The sequence below is a fragment of the Microtus oregoni genome, unplaced genomic scaffold, assembly GCF_018167655.1.
Source record: "Microtus oregoni isolate MIOR12 unplaced genomic scaffold, Mior012 000016F_ref0000370, whole genome shotgun sequence".
Lineage (NCBI taxonomy): Eukaryota > Metazoa > Chordata > Mammalia > Rodentia > Cricetidae > Microtus > Microtus oregoni.
This window is the reverse complement of record NW_024543075.1, coordinates 35885122-35904513: the sequence shown is the minus strand read 5'-3', so window position 1 is coordinate 35904513 and position 19392 is coordinate 35885122. Positions and strand designations below refer to the sequence as shown.

General features: G+C 42.9%; 1 protein-coding gene across 7 annotated transcripts in view; it reads right to left on the bottom strand.

The window, feature by feature from the left end:
- The window catches only part of Dennd2b (DENN domain containing 2B), a 192526-nt gene that overhangs the window by 47915 nt on the left and 125219 nt on the right, over positions 1–19392 (bottom strand). For all 7 annotated transcript variants that reach the window (XM_041666229.1, XM_041666228.1, XM_041666233.1 and 4 more), the window contains one exon: positions 5754–5858. In XM_041666229.1, the coding sequence (XP_041522163.1) occupies positions 5754–5833 (80 nt within the window). In that variant the 5' untranslated portion in view covers positions 5834–5858. The remainder of the gene's footprint in view (positions 1–5753; positions 5859–19392) is intronic.

Sequence of the window (19392 nt, the reverse complement as noted above, 5' to 3'; positions counted from 1 at the left end):
CAGTGCTCAGTCTGCATTCCTAATTCACAGAAGATGAGAGTCTGACAAAATGGTATTGTATGCTATGAAATCAGAGGTTGACTACTTGGCAGTAGGTTAACAAGGCCAGCCTATAAATGGCATACTACTAAAGCAAATTTCTAAAACTGGTGACTTAGGAACTGCCATTGGTACTTAAAAGCAAGTAAGGAAAATGTTATTTAAAGCTAGGAACAAGGAGATCCTTACTGTACTGAAACTTTGGTGACTGTGTCAGGCAAAGTGCTGAAGTTGCCACAGAACTTCTAGCTGACAGCAGTAAGAGAGATGAGAGGCATTTAACCACAACATTCTTGGCTGGGTGGTGGTGGTGGTGGTGGTGGTGGTAGCACACGCCTTTAATCCCAGCACTTGGGAGGCGGGGGCAGGTGGTTCTCTGTGAGTTCAAGGCCAGCCTGATCTACAGAGTGAGTTCCAGGACAGCAGGGCAGTTTGACAGAGAACTAACATTTTATGCCAAATTTAAAGGATAGATAAAAAGGATTTAATTCATATTTATGGTCTTAAGGGTTTTTAGACCTATCAGAAGTTTTCCCTTTTTAGACTCACTGTGGTACAATCAGCTGCTCAACAGAAGTGCTCAGGTGGATGACTTTCCTGTCACATTCTTAGTGCTGTATACACATATTCACTAAACCATCATCATGATGGAAGTCATTTTTTCATTTAAAACTCTTTTATTGCTGGGCGATGGTGGCGTACGCCTTTAATCCCAGCACTTGGGAGGCAGAGGCAGGCAGATCTCTGTGAGTTCGAGACCAGCCTGGTCTACAGAGCTAGTTCCAGAACAGGCTCCAAAGCCACAGAGAAACCCTGTCTCGAAAACCAAAAAACAAAAAAAAAACTTTTATTGTCTAGAGAGGCTGGAGATGAAGAACACGTTTATTTTCTGACCCAATAAATTCTTATTTAGCTATCCTTTAAATTTCGTGTGAAAACTAGATAGTTCCCTTTTAAACTCACCCATCTCTTTTTCTACTATCAACCAGAAGTCAGGTGGTGACTCTAGCACTTTCCCAACAGAATCCCCAAACTTTTTAATTCAGTAAGGATCTCCTTGACTCGTACAGGGAAAAGCCTTCTGAGTATCCTGAGGGCTGGTCTTACAAGCTCGCTCTGCAGACAAGCATGGTGTCCAAGAAGCCTATGACATCCTACTACATCATGGCAATTTCACGGGAAACCCAATAAAGAAAGGGAATCTACCTTCAAGTGACAGTGTGTGTGCTGTCTAACTAGTGCAACAGAGTGTATGAAAACCATTCCAGCATGGTGGTGCACGCCTTTAATCCCAGCACTTGGGAGGGAAAGACAGGCGGTGTTCAAGGCTAGCCTAGTCTTCATAGCAAGTTCTGGGCCACCCAGGGCTATGCAGTGAGACTGTGTCTTAGAAGAAAGGCAGGAACTTTTTAAAGAAAGTACATCAGTTTGGAATGAAAAGAGCAGAGGACACTACAAAATGAAAGGAAGACTTTGGACCTCTGGAATACATTATAAAGCAAGCTGAGAAAATCAATCATCTATAAGAATGAGATACTTTTATTTTGCTTTTTAATTTTTTTGTGTGTATTTGTATATTTTCATGTATGCTTGTGTGTAGAAGTCCAGAGCACAATTTATGGGAGTCGTTTTTCTCCTTCCACAACATGGGTCCCAAGGATGACTAAACTCAGGTCATTCATGTCACTAAGCTTGGTTGCAAGGTTCTTTACCCACTGAGGCACCGTGCTTATCAGAATGAACTCCTTTTTCATGCATACATAAATTGTATGTATTTGCTCAGACCCCCCACATTGCCCTCTCTTATCACTCTCCACATCCTCTGAATACTTTCTTCCTTACAAGTTACCCTCCTACTTTCATTTAAAAATAAAAGATCCCTGAGTGTGGATGGGAAGAATGACCAAAGTAGAGAAGGATCATCAAGACATTACCAGCAGATTATGCTCAATAAAGGAGGCTACCTTCCCTAATGGAGTGACCAACAAATAGGCAGTGCCTTCCACAAGACAGTTAATGCTTCAGGCTTTGGGAACGCAGATACCCAGGTTTTCTATAATCTACAACCAGAATCAAGGCCACCAAACACAAGACTGGCAGGTTAACTTCTAAATGGCTATGACCTAGGCACTAGAGTTTCTAGTAGAAATGTTCAGGCCCTACAGTACAAGTGAAATCTGAGAGCAGCAAGTAGCCAAACGGACCCCCATCAGTGCTGGTGAAGGAGCTCTAACTAGAATACTTCCTTATCTCCAAGTCTGATTTCACTCCAGGTCATCAGCACCAATACAATCTGACCTCTGCAATTTAGAGAAGCTTTGAGAACCCCACCTCCTCCTGTTGAGTTGGGCATCAAACTGTAGATGCGAGAGTGGGAACAGCCTGCAGGGTTGTGCCTGTCAGGTGAGGAGAGGCCAAGTCTTCACTGGCCTCACGCACAAAGAGAAAAGGAAATCTGATCCAGGAGGCCAAGACACAGCAAATGACAAAGCTTACGTTTTCTTCCTACTACAGGCTCCCACTAAATCACGCCTGTGCATCAAAGGGAAAAGGGGGGGAATAAATGTGCAGAAAACCTAATTAAAATCTTAGTAATAGAATTCAGGATCTTTGACCAGACTGGCTGGGGGCAGCATCAGGCACAGCCATGAGCAAGCTAAAGATAAAGCCTTGCAAATAAAGATCTGAACAGTAGCACTGGGGTCCCATATGGTCATACCCACTAGTTTCCAATTCCAAGAGTTCTCTCCACCCCTCACCACACCCCTGCCCTCTCCAATCAAACTTCTGCCCACACCAACATGTTGTGTTGTCTGTTCCCCCACCCCCCGACTCTTGAGCTGGCAATGATAAAAGGGCCCCAGGTCACTGCCAACAAATCTACTGAAAAGTCAAACTACAATATTCAAAAGCCAAGAGCATCAAATTGTAAATACCTTGGAAAGAGAGTAGATCATCCTTTCTTTGTTCCCCAATGGTCAGCACGGAATCTGGCACTCAAAGGAGCCCTCAGAGTTCACAGACAGTGATTTCCTAATTGAACCAGTGACCTCCCGTTCCATCCAGCACAACAACACAGAGACTGTGGCTAAGATGAAGCCGGCCATAGAAACCACAGGATCACAGTGTCCATCCATGAAACACCTACGGTTCAGGGGTGACCTTTGAGTGAAGGACACAGCTAGACAAAGCCAGGTTCCCAGAAATGGAGGGAGGGAGAGGAGTGGAAATGTGGCAGGAAGAAAGTGAAGTCACAGAAGGAGGCTGGAGAGGTGCTTTTTCAAAGGTACATCTGAAGCTCAGATATTTACAAACACTGGGCAGCGTGTTTGGATGGTAATTGTGCTGGAAAACTAAAAGGAAAAGCAGTTCCTGAAAACATTTGGAAGCATGTAGGCGTGTATTCCAAATAGAAACTGGGGATGTGTCAGCAGTCCTGGTTCTGCTTTGCAGTTTAATGTAAACACTACACATCCTGCAACTCTGAAATCCCAACAAGTTGGAAATCAGAAGGAAAAAAGAAAAATTAGGGGCAGAGAGATGGCTCAGTGGTTAAGAGTTGCTGTTCCTCCAGAAAACCAGAGTTTAGTTCCCAACACCCACATCTGGAAGGCCACACACAATCTCTCTAGGTCTGTGGGATCCTATGCTCTTTTCTGACCTCCATGGGCAGCCACATGCATGTGCATATCTAACACACAGACACACATTCATGTAAATAAAATAAAAGTAGAGGGCCAGACATATGACACAGTGGTTCTGAGCACTGGATGCTCTTGCAGAGGACTGGAATTCAGTTCCAACACCTATGTGGCAGTTCACAACTGTCTACAACTCTAGTTCCAGAGTATCTGATGTTCTGATGTTTGTATGCACCAGGCGTGCACATGGTACAAATACATATAAGAATAACATTATACAATCACAAGTGTTTATTTCATTCCTCATAACAGTGACTTTTTTTTTCTTCGAGACAAAGTTTCTCTTTAGCTTTGGAGCCTGTCCTGGAACTAGCTCTTGTAGACCAGGCTGGCCTTGAACTCATAGAGATTCACCTGCCTCTGCCTCCCGAGTGCTGGGATTAAAGGCATGCACCACTACTGCCCAGCTTTTTTTTTTTTTTAAAGAAAGTGTGTAGTGGTGCAAAAAGTGGGTCCATGTGTAGTGGTAAAAGCTTGTAATCCTAGCACTTAGGACACAATGGAAGGAGGACTATACATTCAGTACAAAATTCAGTGCAAAAGTGTGTATTGTGTTTGGAAGAATCAGGGGTTATAGACAAAGAGTACAAACTTGTGCTCACACACACCAAGACAGACTTGTCATCAGTGTGGTTTGAGCCCAACAGAGTGGTCCCCAGAGGCAGAATGCCTCAGTTACTTAATGCTTTGGAAGAGTTTGGTTTGGGGACCAGTTCTTACTGGTCTTGCTATAGATATTTTTGACTAAAACCAAAGCTCTACGTATTTAAGAAGATACAGCCTACCAAGCCCTGTGTGATTGGCATGGTCCATAAGATTGAACAAAGACCAAGTCTTACGTGTACAGTGTGGAGGAATCCCTTCCTCATTCATACCAGTCACTCCCTACATGCTACGTCTTGGGTCTTATCAAGCTAGCCATATCTGGACACCAGCTCTGAGTGAAACATCCAACACCACCTCAGTCCAACATAAGGTGCCATCCCTCACTGGGTTCAGCCCAGACATTAGGAAAGAGCTAGTGCTATCCAAGCACAGCTTAGTGTTCTCACACCTGTCTCTCCTCGTGACCAAGAGCCTACCAGCCAAATCTGTCCATCTGAGATACACAGAAGAGGCTGTGAAAACATCTGTGGCTTTTAGCCTAAACGTTCTTCCAGAACACCAGCATGCAGTTTTGGCCAAGTCTTGAGAAGGAGAGAGAGAGAGAGAGAGAGAGAGAGAGAGAGAGAGAGGGGCCAGTTCTGGAAGCTCTTTATCGCACATCATAGTGGGAGCTGCCATTTTCCAGCAGCTTTACACTCCTAGCCCCTATGCTAAACACAGCCATGTCCCCTCACTGAATCCTCACAGCAACTCTGATAGTCAGGTACTGTTATTACTGTGATTTTACAAAGGAGTCAACAAAGACTTTAGAGCACCAGAAAAAGTTCTGAGATCTCAGTATTTGGTTAATTATTTGAGCTTAAATTTGAACCCAGTTCTGTAAGATTCCAAAATCGTTCTCTATAGTCTTATATTTTCACCTTTGCAAAGAGGATAAAAACAACAGGATAGTAGATAATAGCAGACACTGACTAAACTTCCCCAAGTTGTTTTCTTTGTGGCCAGGCCTAAGTTATTACAGAGATTAGACTTCTGCTTGGAACTTACGCTAATATGTGTAACTGCCTACCCACCACCACCCCAGCACAGGCTAGAAAATGTTCCTATCTTCTCTAAGCTGCTTCGTGCTGTCCTGTTCTTGGAATGCTAGGGCTCTCAGAGTACAAAGCAGAGCTTGCTTTTAAGGTTCCTAGCTGCTATCCCAAACAGAGATTTTTAGAACTAGAAAATGGTGTGTGTCAGACAAGACTTCTACCTAATGGTCAGCAAAAGCTGGGCCCAAACAAGTAAACGGTATGATCAGCAGTCATGACCGATATTTATACTCCGGCAAAGATCCTACCTGGGTCCCACACTATTTGGCAGATTCTCAATGCCTTGTCCCACAAGAACACTGCCCGTACTTACCTGCTCAGAGTCTCCCGAGGGGCCTTAGTGCCTCCGGCTCCATGATTGATGCTGGAGTTCTTGTTGGCAGTCATGGTCATGTCGGCTCTCTGCAAACCCAGAGCCCTGCAAAGACGACACTTCTGTAAACCAAGTTTCCTCACACAGCCAGAAGCACTTCAAGTATCTTCCGGAGAGGTCCATCAAGGCCACAAGGGTTCCTGTGGCAAGTGGCAAAAACCACTTTCCCACCCCTGGCCTCTAGTGGAGAAGAGTCTGTGAGCTAGCAGATAATTTGTTGCCTCAGAGAAAATGATTTCTATTTCTTGTTTTTAAGTTTCCCATCATTCATCGCATTTATAATTTTTGCTGTATTTTCCTACCTCTTTCCCTATTATTTATTTATTACTCATGGATAAAACTGAAATATTTCCTTTTCTTTTAAAAAAAAAAGTTAGCCTTTTTTTCCTAAGCAATAAACCATTCATTCCTTCAAAAAGTATTTGCTGAGAAACTCTGCCCAAATGGTGATCCAGCGAAGAGCTCACATAGATGTCCTGTGCTGACTACTAAGTGCATATTATTATATTAGGCAGTGATAAGTAGTTTGAAGCCTGGGAGAAGAAAGGAGAATGAAGAGGAAGTGGTATCTGACATGTTCATGAAAGGCTATTCTGATAATGTGGCATCTAAAAGAAACCATACAATCAGGGGTTAGAAGTAATAATCATGTTTTCCTAATATCTACTAAAATAAAATATACATAAGGTATTTAAATATTTATTAAGTAAAAACAAAAACAAAAGCCTATCCTGGAACTAGAGAGATGGTTCGGTAGCTAAGAGCCCCAGTTGTTCTTACAGAGGACTTCCAGGTTCAATTCCCAGCACCCACATGGAGGCTCCCAACTGTCAGTAACTCCAATCCAGGGGGTACAATACCCTCTACTGGCCTCCATGGGCACCAGGTACATAAGTGGTATGCAGGTAAAACATTCAAACACATGAAAAGAAATGCCCATCTGTATAACATGCACAGGTATAATAGTAAAAAGAGCCACTATCGAAGGATTATTTTTTGGTAAATAATGAAATGGGGAGAAAAAAAAGTTGAAACTTAAGGACATATCCAGATTGGAAAGGTATAAATATAATTATTTTGCAGATGGAATAATTTTGAAAGTATATTTTAAAAAATCCCATGGACTCCACACAAAACCCATTAAACTAGTAAGTGAAGGGTGTAAAGGTCTGTCCTGTCCCTTTAAGAGACAAGCCATGCCCACTCGCCTCATCCACTGAGGCAAGATGATCTTCAGCTTTCAGCCTGAGTCCCTTCCTTTATTTCTCTCTCTCTCTCTCTCTCTCTCTCTCTCTCTCTCTCTCTCTCTCTCCCCCTCTCTCAGATGCAGCTTTTGTCCCTTCTCTCCACTTCTCCCCTTCCCCTTCTCTCTTTCTCTCTCTCTCTCTCTCTCTCTCTCTCTCTCTCTCTCTCTGCTCTTCCTTCTTCTCCCCTTCCCTTCCATAACCCACTAAATAAACTCACTCTGCATGGCATGCCTATCTGTCTTGGTCTCTCACCCACCAAGTGGCTTCCTGCCTGGGACCCGGCTGCCTTTGTGGCCTGCAGAGGTTTCGGAACCCACTGCCCACTGCAGCCACTTGGGGACCTGTGGCGTGGTCTCATGGTCCGCTGCCCACTGCTGTTAACCGGGGATTCACAGCATTTTATTTAAACCATTACAAAGGGTACAGTTTTGATCTTGAACGTCTCTTTGAAAGGCACATGTGTTGAATGCTGGGTTTTCAGCCTGTGGTACTACTGGGAGGTGGTCAAACTTTTGGAAGTGGAGCCTAGAAGTAGGACACTGTGCTTACTTCCCAGAAATCATGAAGTGAATAGGTGTACTGTACCACATGGTCCCACTGTAATATATTGTACCTCCACAGGCCCAAAGTGACCATGTACTACAACTTCTGAAACCATGTGCCAAAATAAAACTTTCTTCCTTATAAATGGATTGTTTCAGGTTTTTGTCAAAGATTTTTTTTTTCATATAATAAGTTCAAAATGGTTTGCAGGATACACAAATCAGGATTTTAATCTTTCCAAATTTTGTTACATTATTTTGTGTGCATGTGTGGGCACATGTGTGTATGTGCTATGGTTTGTGCAGAGGTCAGAGGGCAACTTCCAGAGAGTTTTCTTCTTCCACTATGCGGGTCCCAGGGATCCAACTCAGTTTGCCAGGCTTGGTAACAGGCACCTTACTTGATGAGTCATTTGCCAGCCCCAAAATCATATTTAAAACTTACATTTTGGCCAAGCAAAATATTTTAGCAGGTAGAGGCCTGTGGGCAAACCCATGGTGCATTTTGTTGATCAATAGTTGATGTGGGAGGGCCCAGATCACTATGGGCAATGCATTTCTAGGCTGGTGGTCATGGGTACTGTAAGAATGTAGACCGAGGAAGCAATAGGAACAAGGCAATAAGCAGCACTCCTCTATCGCCTCTGCATCAGCTCCTGCCTCCAGGTTTTTGCCCTGTTTGAGTTCCTTCCCTGACTGTCTGATTAAACTGTGATATACAAGTATAAGCAAAATAAGCCCCTTTCTCCTCAAGTTGTTTTTGGTCATTGTGTTTCATCACAGCAATAAAAACCCTAAATAAACCCCATAAGCCTTAATTTGTTTGTTACTCACAGGAAACTAACCTAAAGAAAATATTAAGGTGTGTTTATATGCTGCAAGATTCCTTCTGCAATTATAGTAGCTAAAACTAAAGGCACTTCACATATATTAAAACATTGAATCCTTTGGATACCCTCGTGAAGTAGGTACTACTATTATTATCATTTTTTAAAGATTTATTTACTATGTATACAGTGTTCTGTCTTCATGTATGCCTGCATGCTAGAAGAGGGCACCAGACCTCATTATGGATGGTTGTGAGCCACCATGTGGTTGCTGGGAATTGAACTCCAGACCAATGGAACGGCAGTCAGTGCTCTTAACCACTGAGCCATTTCTCCAGCCCTAATATTATTATCATTATTTACACTTTATAGAGGATGCCAAGATACAGAACAGGGAACAAGCCACCCAAGTAACACAACAAGAAAGTGGAAGTTAGGAATTGGGGCCTAAGTGGCCCATCTTAGGCCCCAGCTCCATTTTGCCTTCAGGAATCTTCTAATTTAATTCTTACCATTCTATGAGGTAGGAATAATACAGCCTTATATTTATAATTAGGAAATTTAGCTCCAGGGTAATTAAGTGATTCCCAAATTACTATAGTTCTCTGGCTTTACGGTCCACTTTCTTTAAGATTACAGAGGGGCTTATTAAAAAAAAAAATGCAAAGTCCTCGGATACATCTCCACCATTTCAATGGGAATCTGTAGGGATGGGACCAGAAAATTGCATTCCTAGTAAGCATTTTAGGCTAGTCTTAGATACCTTACACGTGGAAATCTGTGTCCTACAACAAGGTGAGTTCTCAGAAAGGTCTGACGTCACCACTCACTCTTCCCAAGATTTGCTCAACTGTGAACAAACAGAAGATGAACAGTTGTTCGCTCCTCCAGAAACCATCGTTTCTTCAACCCTTGATCCTCAACATAACTGGGTTTTATGCAAGCACTAACCATACCCCATCTAACAGTTTTTTCAGCTAACAACTAACTGTATTCCTTGTATTTCAAAACAATGTTTCCTGCCATTCATTCTAGTAGCTAGACATTTCTTTTCTTGCTTTGTCCCCACTTCCAAACTCCTTGGAAGAGCAGCTTATACTGGAGGACATAAACTGTGGCCCACAAGAGGAAAGCTAAGTCTTATCAAGACTTCCCTTTATTTTTAAATAACCTAAATTAGTGGTCAAACATTTAAAAAGTTGAGTGTCAATAAAAATTGAGGTTCTAACTTCTCTTGAAAATTAGAAAATCTGCCAAAGCAATTGACATTTTTGTGTAATAGTAGTTGGCCAGAGCCCATTTAAACTGTTCTCCATGCCAGCACTGACAACCCTAGCCCTCTGCCTGTACCTGGCTAGCTTCCCCAGTACAGCTCTAGGCCTGTATCTCAGCAGGGAGCACTAGGAAGCTGGGCCATAGCACAAGCACACAAAACTTCTTAGATAGTACGCAGGAGCGGTGCAGAGAAGAGAAGCTTGTACCAGTGCATGGTATAGCCTCTTGGCTGTCTGGAATCCCCAGACCTTCTGGAAGTTTCTTGCTTTTGCCCAGTTCAGCCTTCAACAGGTAATATAATCTAACCCACAATTCAAGAGGGATCTCAAAAGTTCAAGAGGGAGTCATTGAGATGGCCCAGCAGGTAACCATACTTGCTATTCAAGCTTGACAGCCTGAGTTCAATACCTGAAACCCACAAAAAGGTGGAAGGAGAAAACCAATTCCTGAAAGTTCTCATATGACTTCCACACATAAGCCATTATACAGGAGCAACCACATTCATACACATAATACCTGCACATGCACACTAATCATTATAGAGAGTAAATAATAGAAATCATAAGATAGTAACGTTAATCTCTGAAGAGAGATCTTTCTCAGGGATGCCCAGCCTCTGAGAACAGACAAAAAAAAACAAAAAAACAAACAAAAAAAAACCCCCAAAACCAGTGTTCCCCCACTAGGTTAATGTCCCTTCAGTAACTTCCTGCAGACATAATTGTGCATGCAACATGACTTTGCAGAACCCTGAGAATGGGGAAAAAGAGATGAGCAAGTAAGGAAAGCTTCCCCCACGCTGGTGTTACAATGGCCACTGTCAGGAAACAGAAACTGCCCATCACTCTTCTTTTCTTTTTACTAGCGAGTAATCAAGACACCCAACAAGCTGGGAGGTGGCTCAGTGGGTAAAAAGTTTGCTGCACAAGCATGAGGACCTGATTTTGGAGCCCCAGCACATATGTAAGAGCTGGGCACAGTGGCATACACCTGTACCCCAGTACTGTGGAAGCAGAAAGAGAAGGATCCCTGGGGTTTGCTGGTAAGTCAGTCTAACCAATCACCAAGTTCCAGGTTCAGTGAGGGGCCCTGACTTAGAAAAATAAGATGGAGAGCTATTGAGAAAAACACTCAACTTTGACTTCTGGCCATGTTTACATATACTTATGTGCATAGAGACATAAATAAAATTTAAAAAGACATCTAACAAAGGAAGCCTCTAATCAAGGGAAAAGTTCTACTAATACCTCCATTTCTTTAATTTCCTACAATCGACTTGTGTGAAGGTCACAGCTTATGAAGCAGCACAAAAGGGACAGAAAAGATGACAAAGGAACCTGAGCTTTCACGTGTGGTATAAGAACTTAATTGTAGCCACAACACTGCAACCAACAAAATTATAGGACTGTCACCAGACAACACATAGCTATGGTCTGACCTCAGGGCCCACTTACCTGCTCATTATGTCCACAAAACACCTACTCTGTACCCACTTACCAACGACTTCCTCATCCACAGACTCTGTCCAAAGAGACAGAGGAATAGTCCGGCAGCTTCCCAAAGAGGGCCTATAAGTCTTTCACATTTTTCCAAAGAGTTCTAGCAATTAACATTGGAACTCCTTTTGGAAGAAGCTTAATAACAGCTGAACTAGGATGAGCCTTTGCTCCATGCGACTTCACCTTTATCCTCAGCACTTCAGCGTCTTCTGGATCCCCACATAATCAGCTATTCATGAAGCAAAGAAGATCCCTGCTAACTGTGGAAAAGCTCTCCTGCTCCTAGGAAGAGGCTATGCATACCCTTCCTTCTCTGGGTTCTTTCCCAGTCAACTCTCTTCCTGATTCTCAGAAAGATAAAAAGGATCCTAGAAATAGACTTGAAACTTGAAAAAACCCTCTGGCTTTTTCTTGGAGACTGAATCTTCAGCCGTGCCTCCATGTGCCACAGCTACACACAGAGAAGGTCAACATTAGACTGGGTGTCTGGCTGTGCTATGCCTAGCAATGAGCAAGGAAAGGAGAGTAGGTAGGTGAACCAGGATGACTGGGAGGGAATAAGATGTCTAAGAAAGGGTACCAGAAAGGACTTCTAAAAACTGAAACAATCCCTTCCAAACCAAAAGACCCTTTTCTCCTTCGTCATCCACACTCTTCCCAAGTGCAGAGAGCCTATCAAGGTAGAAAGGACGCAGGGTTTGTTGGCTAGAGGCTAAAGGATCACCAAGTGTTTTCTTACAGGACTCAAAAGTGGCTGAAAAACCAGCCACAGGAAAAAATAATTTTGTTGTTCTTGTTGTTGAATGAGAAAAAAAAAAAGAACTCTTTACAGTCCACTCGTCACCCCTACACTGCTTTCCCAGCCTCCTCCTCAACCTCAACCAATTTCCAATCCCTCTTCCTGCCAGATGGCCCTTTCCGCTGGAACACAGACTCTGTAGATTGAAGCTGAAGTTAAACACTTCCCGAAGACCTGATCTGGGGTGAGTGATCATGAGGCAATTCTAGGCCAAAGGAAATCTGTCTGGTGCCAAGACAGTCTCGAAACCCTCCATACAACTGCTGCTGCCAATCCCCACACTCAGCTCCCGGCCAGCAGCTCTGCCTTGCACTGGAAAGACAAGGGAGCCCACACTGTCTAATGACTTGTTACCACTTCAGAAAACAATGGAGGCTTGTACTGCTCTGAGGGACTAACCCCTGTCTTCTGTCACTTGAGCAAAAGGAATGGAGCAGGTCCATAATAAAGACAGCGATGCAGAGGTCATGGTCCTAATCTTAGTCAGTGTCTTTCCTAGGGCAGCCATACCAGACAACAGAGAATATCACTCCCTGTATTCCATTCCAGGAATACTGATGCCTCCAAGCGTTTATTCAGCAAGTTCATCTCTCTGGCATGTCCTCTTCCCCCCTTCTTTCTTAAGTACCCAGGCCAGATGTCAGCTTTTTTTCTGGAGCCTTTCCTGCCCCCCTAAGTCTTGACCTCATATTCACCCTTCTCAAGCGCTCCCATCTAGTTAAGCTTAAGCTGACTGACAGCAAGAGGCCTCCTCTGCCTTGGAAGAGCATACTTCCCATAAGCTGCACCGTCTCAGGGGAGGTCAAGGAAACAGAAACAGCTCAAGGGACTGGAAAAGGCTGGGTACCTCTACTTACTCATCTGTAGCACAATGCAAAGACCCAACCTCTGCAGTGAGAAGATGAACACTAGTGAGTTGCCATCTATGAAGAACAGAGGAAAGACATGCTGCAAAGGTTGAGCTTTCCTCATTCTGACACCTTGGTGTTTGTCCTCATTTCTTCAGATGACTGTTTCTCCTGATAAGCTACCTCTACCACAGTTACTCCACCAACATGGATGTAGATGTTAAAAAAAAAAAAAGACCCTAAAAATATAGCTCCAAATATATAGCTCCAAAAACATAGCTTCTCAAAGTCAAAGCCAGAGTGATTTAAGAGGCCCTTCATGGGGCTGGAGAGATGGCTCAGCGGTTAAGAGCACTGACTGCTCTTCCAGAGAACCAGGGTTCGATTCCCAGCACCCACATGGCAGCTCACAACTGTCTGTGACCTCAGTTCCATGGGCTCCAACACCCTCACACAGACATATATGAAGACAAAACACCAATGTGTATAAAATAAAATAAATTTTTTTAAAAAAGTAAAAGGCCCTCCTTCACTATCAGAATCCCTGTTATGTCTGTGACCTCATTTTGGTTACCCTCTTCCCTATGTTCTCCTTCCAGTCAGACTGTTTCCTTATAATCTTCTTTTTTTTTTTTTTTTTTTTTTTTTTTTTTTTTGGTTTTTCGAGACAGGGTTTCTCTGTGGCTTTGGAACCTGTCCTGGAACTAGCTCTGTAGACCAGGCTGGTCTCGAACTCACAGAGATCCGCCTGCCTCTGCCTCTCGAGTGCTGGGATTAAAGGCGTGCGCCACCACCGCCCGGCTCCTTATAATCTTCTTAAACATGCCTAGCACATATATTCCTATGGTAGGGACCTTATTATCTTGGCTAACTATAGCACATTATCCAACAAGCTGTTATTCTCCCATTCCTCAAGTCTTTTTGGTTAGGGCTATCTTCCCCATGAGACTTCTACCCTGAGCATACTACACAAAATTAAAACCGTTTCCCACTATTCCATCAGCACTCTACTTTGTCATTTCTATTTTCCTCTGCAACATCTGTCATCATCCAACACACTCATTTCTACTTTTATGTATATGAAATTCAATGACCCTAGGCATTGGTTTTGTCTTTATTTACTGCTCCTTCCTCCACGCCTAGAACAATTCTTAGTACCTAGCAGGGCCTTGAAAAACATTTGCTGTCACCTCAGTGTGGCTATTCTTGGATAAAGTAGGCAGGTTTGGACTCCATTACTCATATCCATCTCTTAGAGTGGGACACCCAAACAAGCCTTCAAATGAAGTGCTGGTTATGTGCACCAGCCAGACCCATTAAGAACACTCAAAGGGGGCTCATACTTTCTGAAAACCGCAAACTCAACCACACTTACTCTTTGAGAAGATTTTCCAGCTATACAGTGCACAGGACTTTTTGCTGGCTGGGCTTCTTTCCTAATGTCTAGTGTTTTGGACACTACTGGTTAATCCTCTGTGCAGCACTGTAACTCTCAACCTGCAGAAGACCCTGAAGGTGTGGAAAATCTTTATGCTTATCAAAATGGAGTACAGATTGAAGAAAGTCTGGAAAATGCTGTAAGTGAAATAGAAAAAGGAATGGCCATGGAAGGCTTCTACTGCCCCCCTTTACTCAAACCCTCTGAAGGTGTCTTCCCAACTCCTATACTATGCTCTGGTTCCTGCCCTTGAGCTCCTCATCTGGCTTTAGACAAGCAAGAGTAGATGCTGCACAATGTAAGAGCTATGATAGAATGCTCCTGGGGTGACAGAGTCTTCAGGAAGTAGGGGGCGAGAAGAACTGCAAGGGGGAAGAACCAGGGAAACAGAAGCCAAGGATACCTTGGAGGAAGGCATAGAGCTCTTACACAGGGTAGAAAGTCACAACAGAAAACAATGACAAGTGAGACTGCATTAAAAAACTGCCATGGGGTAGCACAGGGTGGTGGCAGTGCACACCTTTAATCACAGCACTCGGGAGGCAGAGGCAGGCGGATCTCTGTGAGTTCAAGGCCAGCTTTGTCTACAAGAGTTAGTTCCAGGACAGGCTCCAAAGCTACAGAGAAACCCTGTCTTGGAAAGCAAAAACAAAACAAAACAAAACAAAAAACCAAAAAACTTTAAAAACTGCCATTTAGAGAATGGAAAAGAAAGGCACAGAGTAGGAGAAGATGGTCCATATCTCTGTGTGTATATGTATCTAGCATAAGACTTGTATTTAGGATATATAAAAATAACTTCAACAAATCAATCAAAACAAACAAAAAAAAACAGTTCAGATGCTCCACCAGAGATTGTATACAACTGGCTAAGAGATACATGGAAAGGCAGCCAATTTCATTAGTCATCAAGGAATGCAAATTATAATCACAATGTAATATGATTAACATACTAAACTTATTGAGAAGGGATATAATAAAACGCATGCATGCACATGCACACATCTCTCCAACAGAAATGTAAACACATGCACTAATGACAAGTATAAGAAACAACATCATTCATAATAATGTTGAAACAGAAAGCCTCCCAAATGACCACTGTCAGAAGAATGGAAAGTAAATTATGGTATACTATATAACAGAATACTATAAAGCAATGGGAATATATGATATACAGCTACCCACAATGAGAATAAATCTTTGAAATATTGTGAATAAGAATATCCTGTATAATTCTGTATGTGGAAAATACAAAAGTAGCCTGTAAATTTATGCTGCAGCTAGAGAGATGGCTCAGCAGTTAAAAGCATCTGCTGTCTCGGAAGAGGTGGCCCTGCATCTTGCCTGGACAGTAGTAGAGTTGATCCTGTTGGCAGAGGTGTGGGTTAGCCAACCCGGATGTTGTGAGCATGGCAGAGCTGTCCCTTACTACTCATCTGTCTTATGGCAGAATGGGCAGGGGAGGGGCTATGTCCCCACCCATCAACGCGAGGCAGGTGGGAGAGCTGGTCCTGATGTCCTAAGAACAGGAGAGCTATCCTTGTCCATCATATGCAGTACTCCAGAGAGTGGCCCCTACACCTCGACTGGGCAACACAGTAGAGTGAACCCTGAAGGTGTAGGTGTGGGAGAAACACCCCTGAGGATGTGAAAGTTGGAGAACTGGCCCCGCCCCTTGTTCATTACTGCAAGGGGTAAACGAGCCAGGATAATGCTGGAGAGCTCACCCTGGTAGCGAAGACAGGAGAGATCTGGCGGTCTGACCAACTCTGCAACTACCAGGCCCAGAACCAAGATTATGTGCTGGCCCACCCCATCTGTAATCTGCTAGAGCACGGTGGGGTGGGAGGGTGGCAGGGAGAGACAGTCCTGTGGATCTGGGACAGCAGGGTCTCCATGACATAGGGTAACAATGGGCTGTCCAGAAAGAATCCCAGTGAGAGCGTACCATCAATGGTGCAGCAGAGACCCAGGGCCTTGAACCAGACCAATGATTTTTTTTGTGATAAATGCCTGCATGTAAATATATATGGATAAAGGGGTTTACTGAGTGACTCACTGTGTCACACGGCAGCTTCTGTGAACAAATATGCCTCCCCCCCCCCCTTTTTGCTTTATTTTTTTTCTCCTTTTCTCTAAATCTTATTTTGTTTTATTTGGGAGGGGATGGGTGTGATTTGGAGGCATGTTATGAAAGGCACAAAGAATTTTTTTTAAAAAAGCATTTGTTCCTTTTGCAGATGACCTAGGTTTGGTTCTTAGCACCTACATCTTAGCATACAACCATCTGAAACTAGTTCTAGGGCACCTGATACCCCCCTCTTTGTTTCCACCATCACTCACCTGGTACACATACATGCAGGTAAAGCACTCACACACATAAAATAAATCTGAAAAATGTGGAAAAAAGAAACTATGCTGGGCTGGAGAGGTGGCTCAGTGGTTAAGAGCATTGCCTACTCTTCCAAAGGTCCTGAGTTCAATTCCCAGCAACCACATGGTGGCTCACAACCATCTGTAATGAGGTCTGGTGCCCTCTTCTGGCCTGCAGGGATACACACAGACAGAACATTGTATACTAAATAAATAAATAAATAAATAAATAAATATTAAAAAAAAAAAAAGAAACTATGCTGTTAGAAGTCAGGACACTGGGGCATCCATGAGGTGTAACTCTACATGGAAACTGAGGCAGCGGCTCTGGAATACTGATAATATTCTGTTTCTGGACCAAGGTTTTGGTTACATGAGTTCATTTGTAAAAAAAAAAAAATCTGTTGGACCTGGATATATACATATTGTCATGTCTACTCTCATATTTCAGTAAAATGTTTTCACACCATAAACAAGACATAGAGCTCTCTTACCAAAAGCAATCTACAGATTCAACGTAATGCCCATCAAAATCCCAGCAAAATTCTTCACAGACCTCAAAAGAACGGTACTCAACTGCATATGGAAAAGCAAAAAACCCAGGATAGCCAAAACAATCCTGTACAATAAAAGAACTTCTGTGGGCAGCACAATCCCTGATTTCAAATTCTACTTCAGAGCTACAGTACTGAAAACAGCCTGGTATTGGCATAAGAACAGACAGGAGGACCAATGGAACCGAAAAGAAGACCCGGATATCAATCCACACATCTTCGAACACCGAATTTTTGACAAAGAAGTAAAAACTATCAAATGGAAAAAAGAAATCATATTTAACAAGTGGTGCTGGCATAAGTGGATACCAACATGTAGGAGAATGAAAATAGATATCACCATGCACAAAACTCAAGTCCAAATGGATCAAAGACCTCAACATAAAGCCAGCCACACTGAACCTTATAGAAGAGAAAGTGGGAAAAACACTTGAATGCATTGGCACAGGAGACCATTTCCTAAATATAACCCCTACTGGTTATATAACACTGAGAGAAACAATTAATAAATGGGACCTCCTGAAACTGAAAAGCTTCTGTAAAGCAAAGGACACGGTCAACAAGACAAAACGACAGCCTACAGAATGGGAAAAGATCTTCACTAACCCCACATCAGACAGAGGTCTGATCTCCAAAATATACAAAGAACTCAAGAAATTGGACATCAAAAGAACAAATAACCCAATTGTAAAAATTGGAGTACAGACCTAAACAGAGAACTCTCAACAGAGGAATCTAAAATGGCTGAAAGACACTTAAGGAAATGTTCAACATCCTTAGTCATCAGAGAAATGCAAATCAAAACAACTCTGAGATTCCATCTTACACCTGTAAGAATGGCCAAGATCAAAAATACCGATGACAACTTATGCTGGAGAAGCTGTGGGGTAAAGGGAACACTTCTGCATTGCTGGTGGGAATGCAAGCTGGTACAACCCCTTTGGATGTCAGTGTGGCGATTTCTCAAAAAATTAGGAAACAACCTTCCTCAAGACCCAGTAATACCACTTTTGGGTATATATCCAAAGGATGCTCAATTGTGCCACAAGGACATGTGCTCAACTATGTTCATAGCAGCTTTGTTTGCCATAGCCAGAACCTGGAAACGCTAAATGCCCCTCGACCAAAGAATGGATAAGAAAAATGTGGTACATTCACACAGTGGAATACTACACAGCAGAAAAAAAAATAATGACAGCTTCAATTTTGCAGGAAAATGGATGGAGCTAGAAAATATTATTTTGAATGATGTAACCTAGACACAGAAAGACAATTATCACATGTACTCACTCATAGGTGGTTTTTAAACACAAAGCAAAGAAAGCCATCCTACAAACCACAATCCCAGAGAACTTAGACAACAATGAGGACAGTGAGAGAGACTTACACAGATCTAATCTACATGGGAAGTAGAAAGTAGAAAAAGACAAGATCTCGTGAGTAAATTGGGAGCATAGGGTCCTTGGGGGAGGGTTGAAAGGGGGAGGTAAGAGGCAGGGAGGGGAGCAGAGAAAAATGTAGAACTCAATAAAAATCAATAAAAAAAAAGACATAGAGCTCAGCAACTCAGGAACATTATTCTACAGAGTAGGAATATCAAGAAATGGTAAAGGGCCAAGTATGGTGGCATACATCTCTAACTTCAGAACTTGGAAGGCTGAGACAGGAGCACAGCAATTGAGAACAGCCTGGGGGGCTGGAGAGATGGCTCCGAGCTTAAAAGAACTGGCTGTTCTTCCAGAGGACTTGGGTTCAATTCCCAGTACCCATTAAAAAAAATACATGATGATAACAGTTTGGATGACACAATGAGACCCTGCTGCAAAATGTAGTACAGGAGTACTGCCACATATAAATCTGGGGGAAAAAAGAAATCCTCAACTTCGGTTAGCTACCACACAAGCTAGATTTGACTATCAGGCCGCATTACATTCTTGTTTCTTTTTTTTTTTTTTTTTTTGAGACAAGGTTTCTCTGTGGTTTTGGAGCCTGTCCTGGAACTAGCTCTGTAGACCAGGCTGGTCTCGAACTCACAGAGATCCGCCTGCCTCTGTCTCCTGAGTGCTGGGATTAAAGGCGTGCACCACCACCGCCCGGCTCCGCATTACATTCTTTTAAAAGATGTAATGTCTTTGTAAAACTGATTTTCAACAGTTGCTATGATAAAAAGCAAG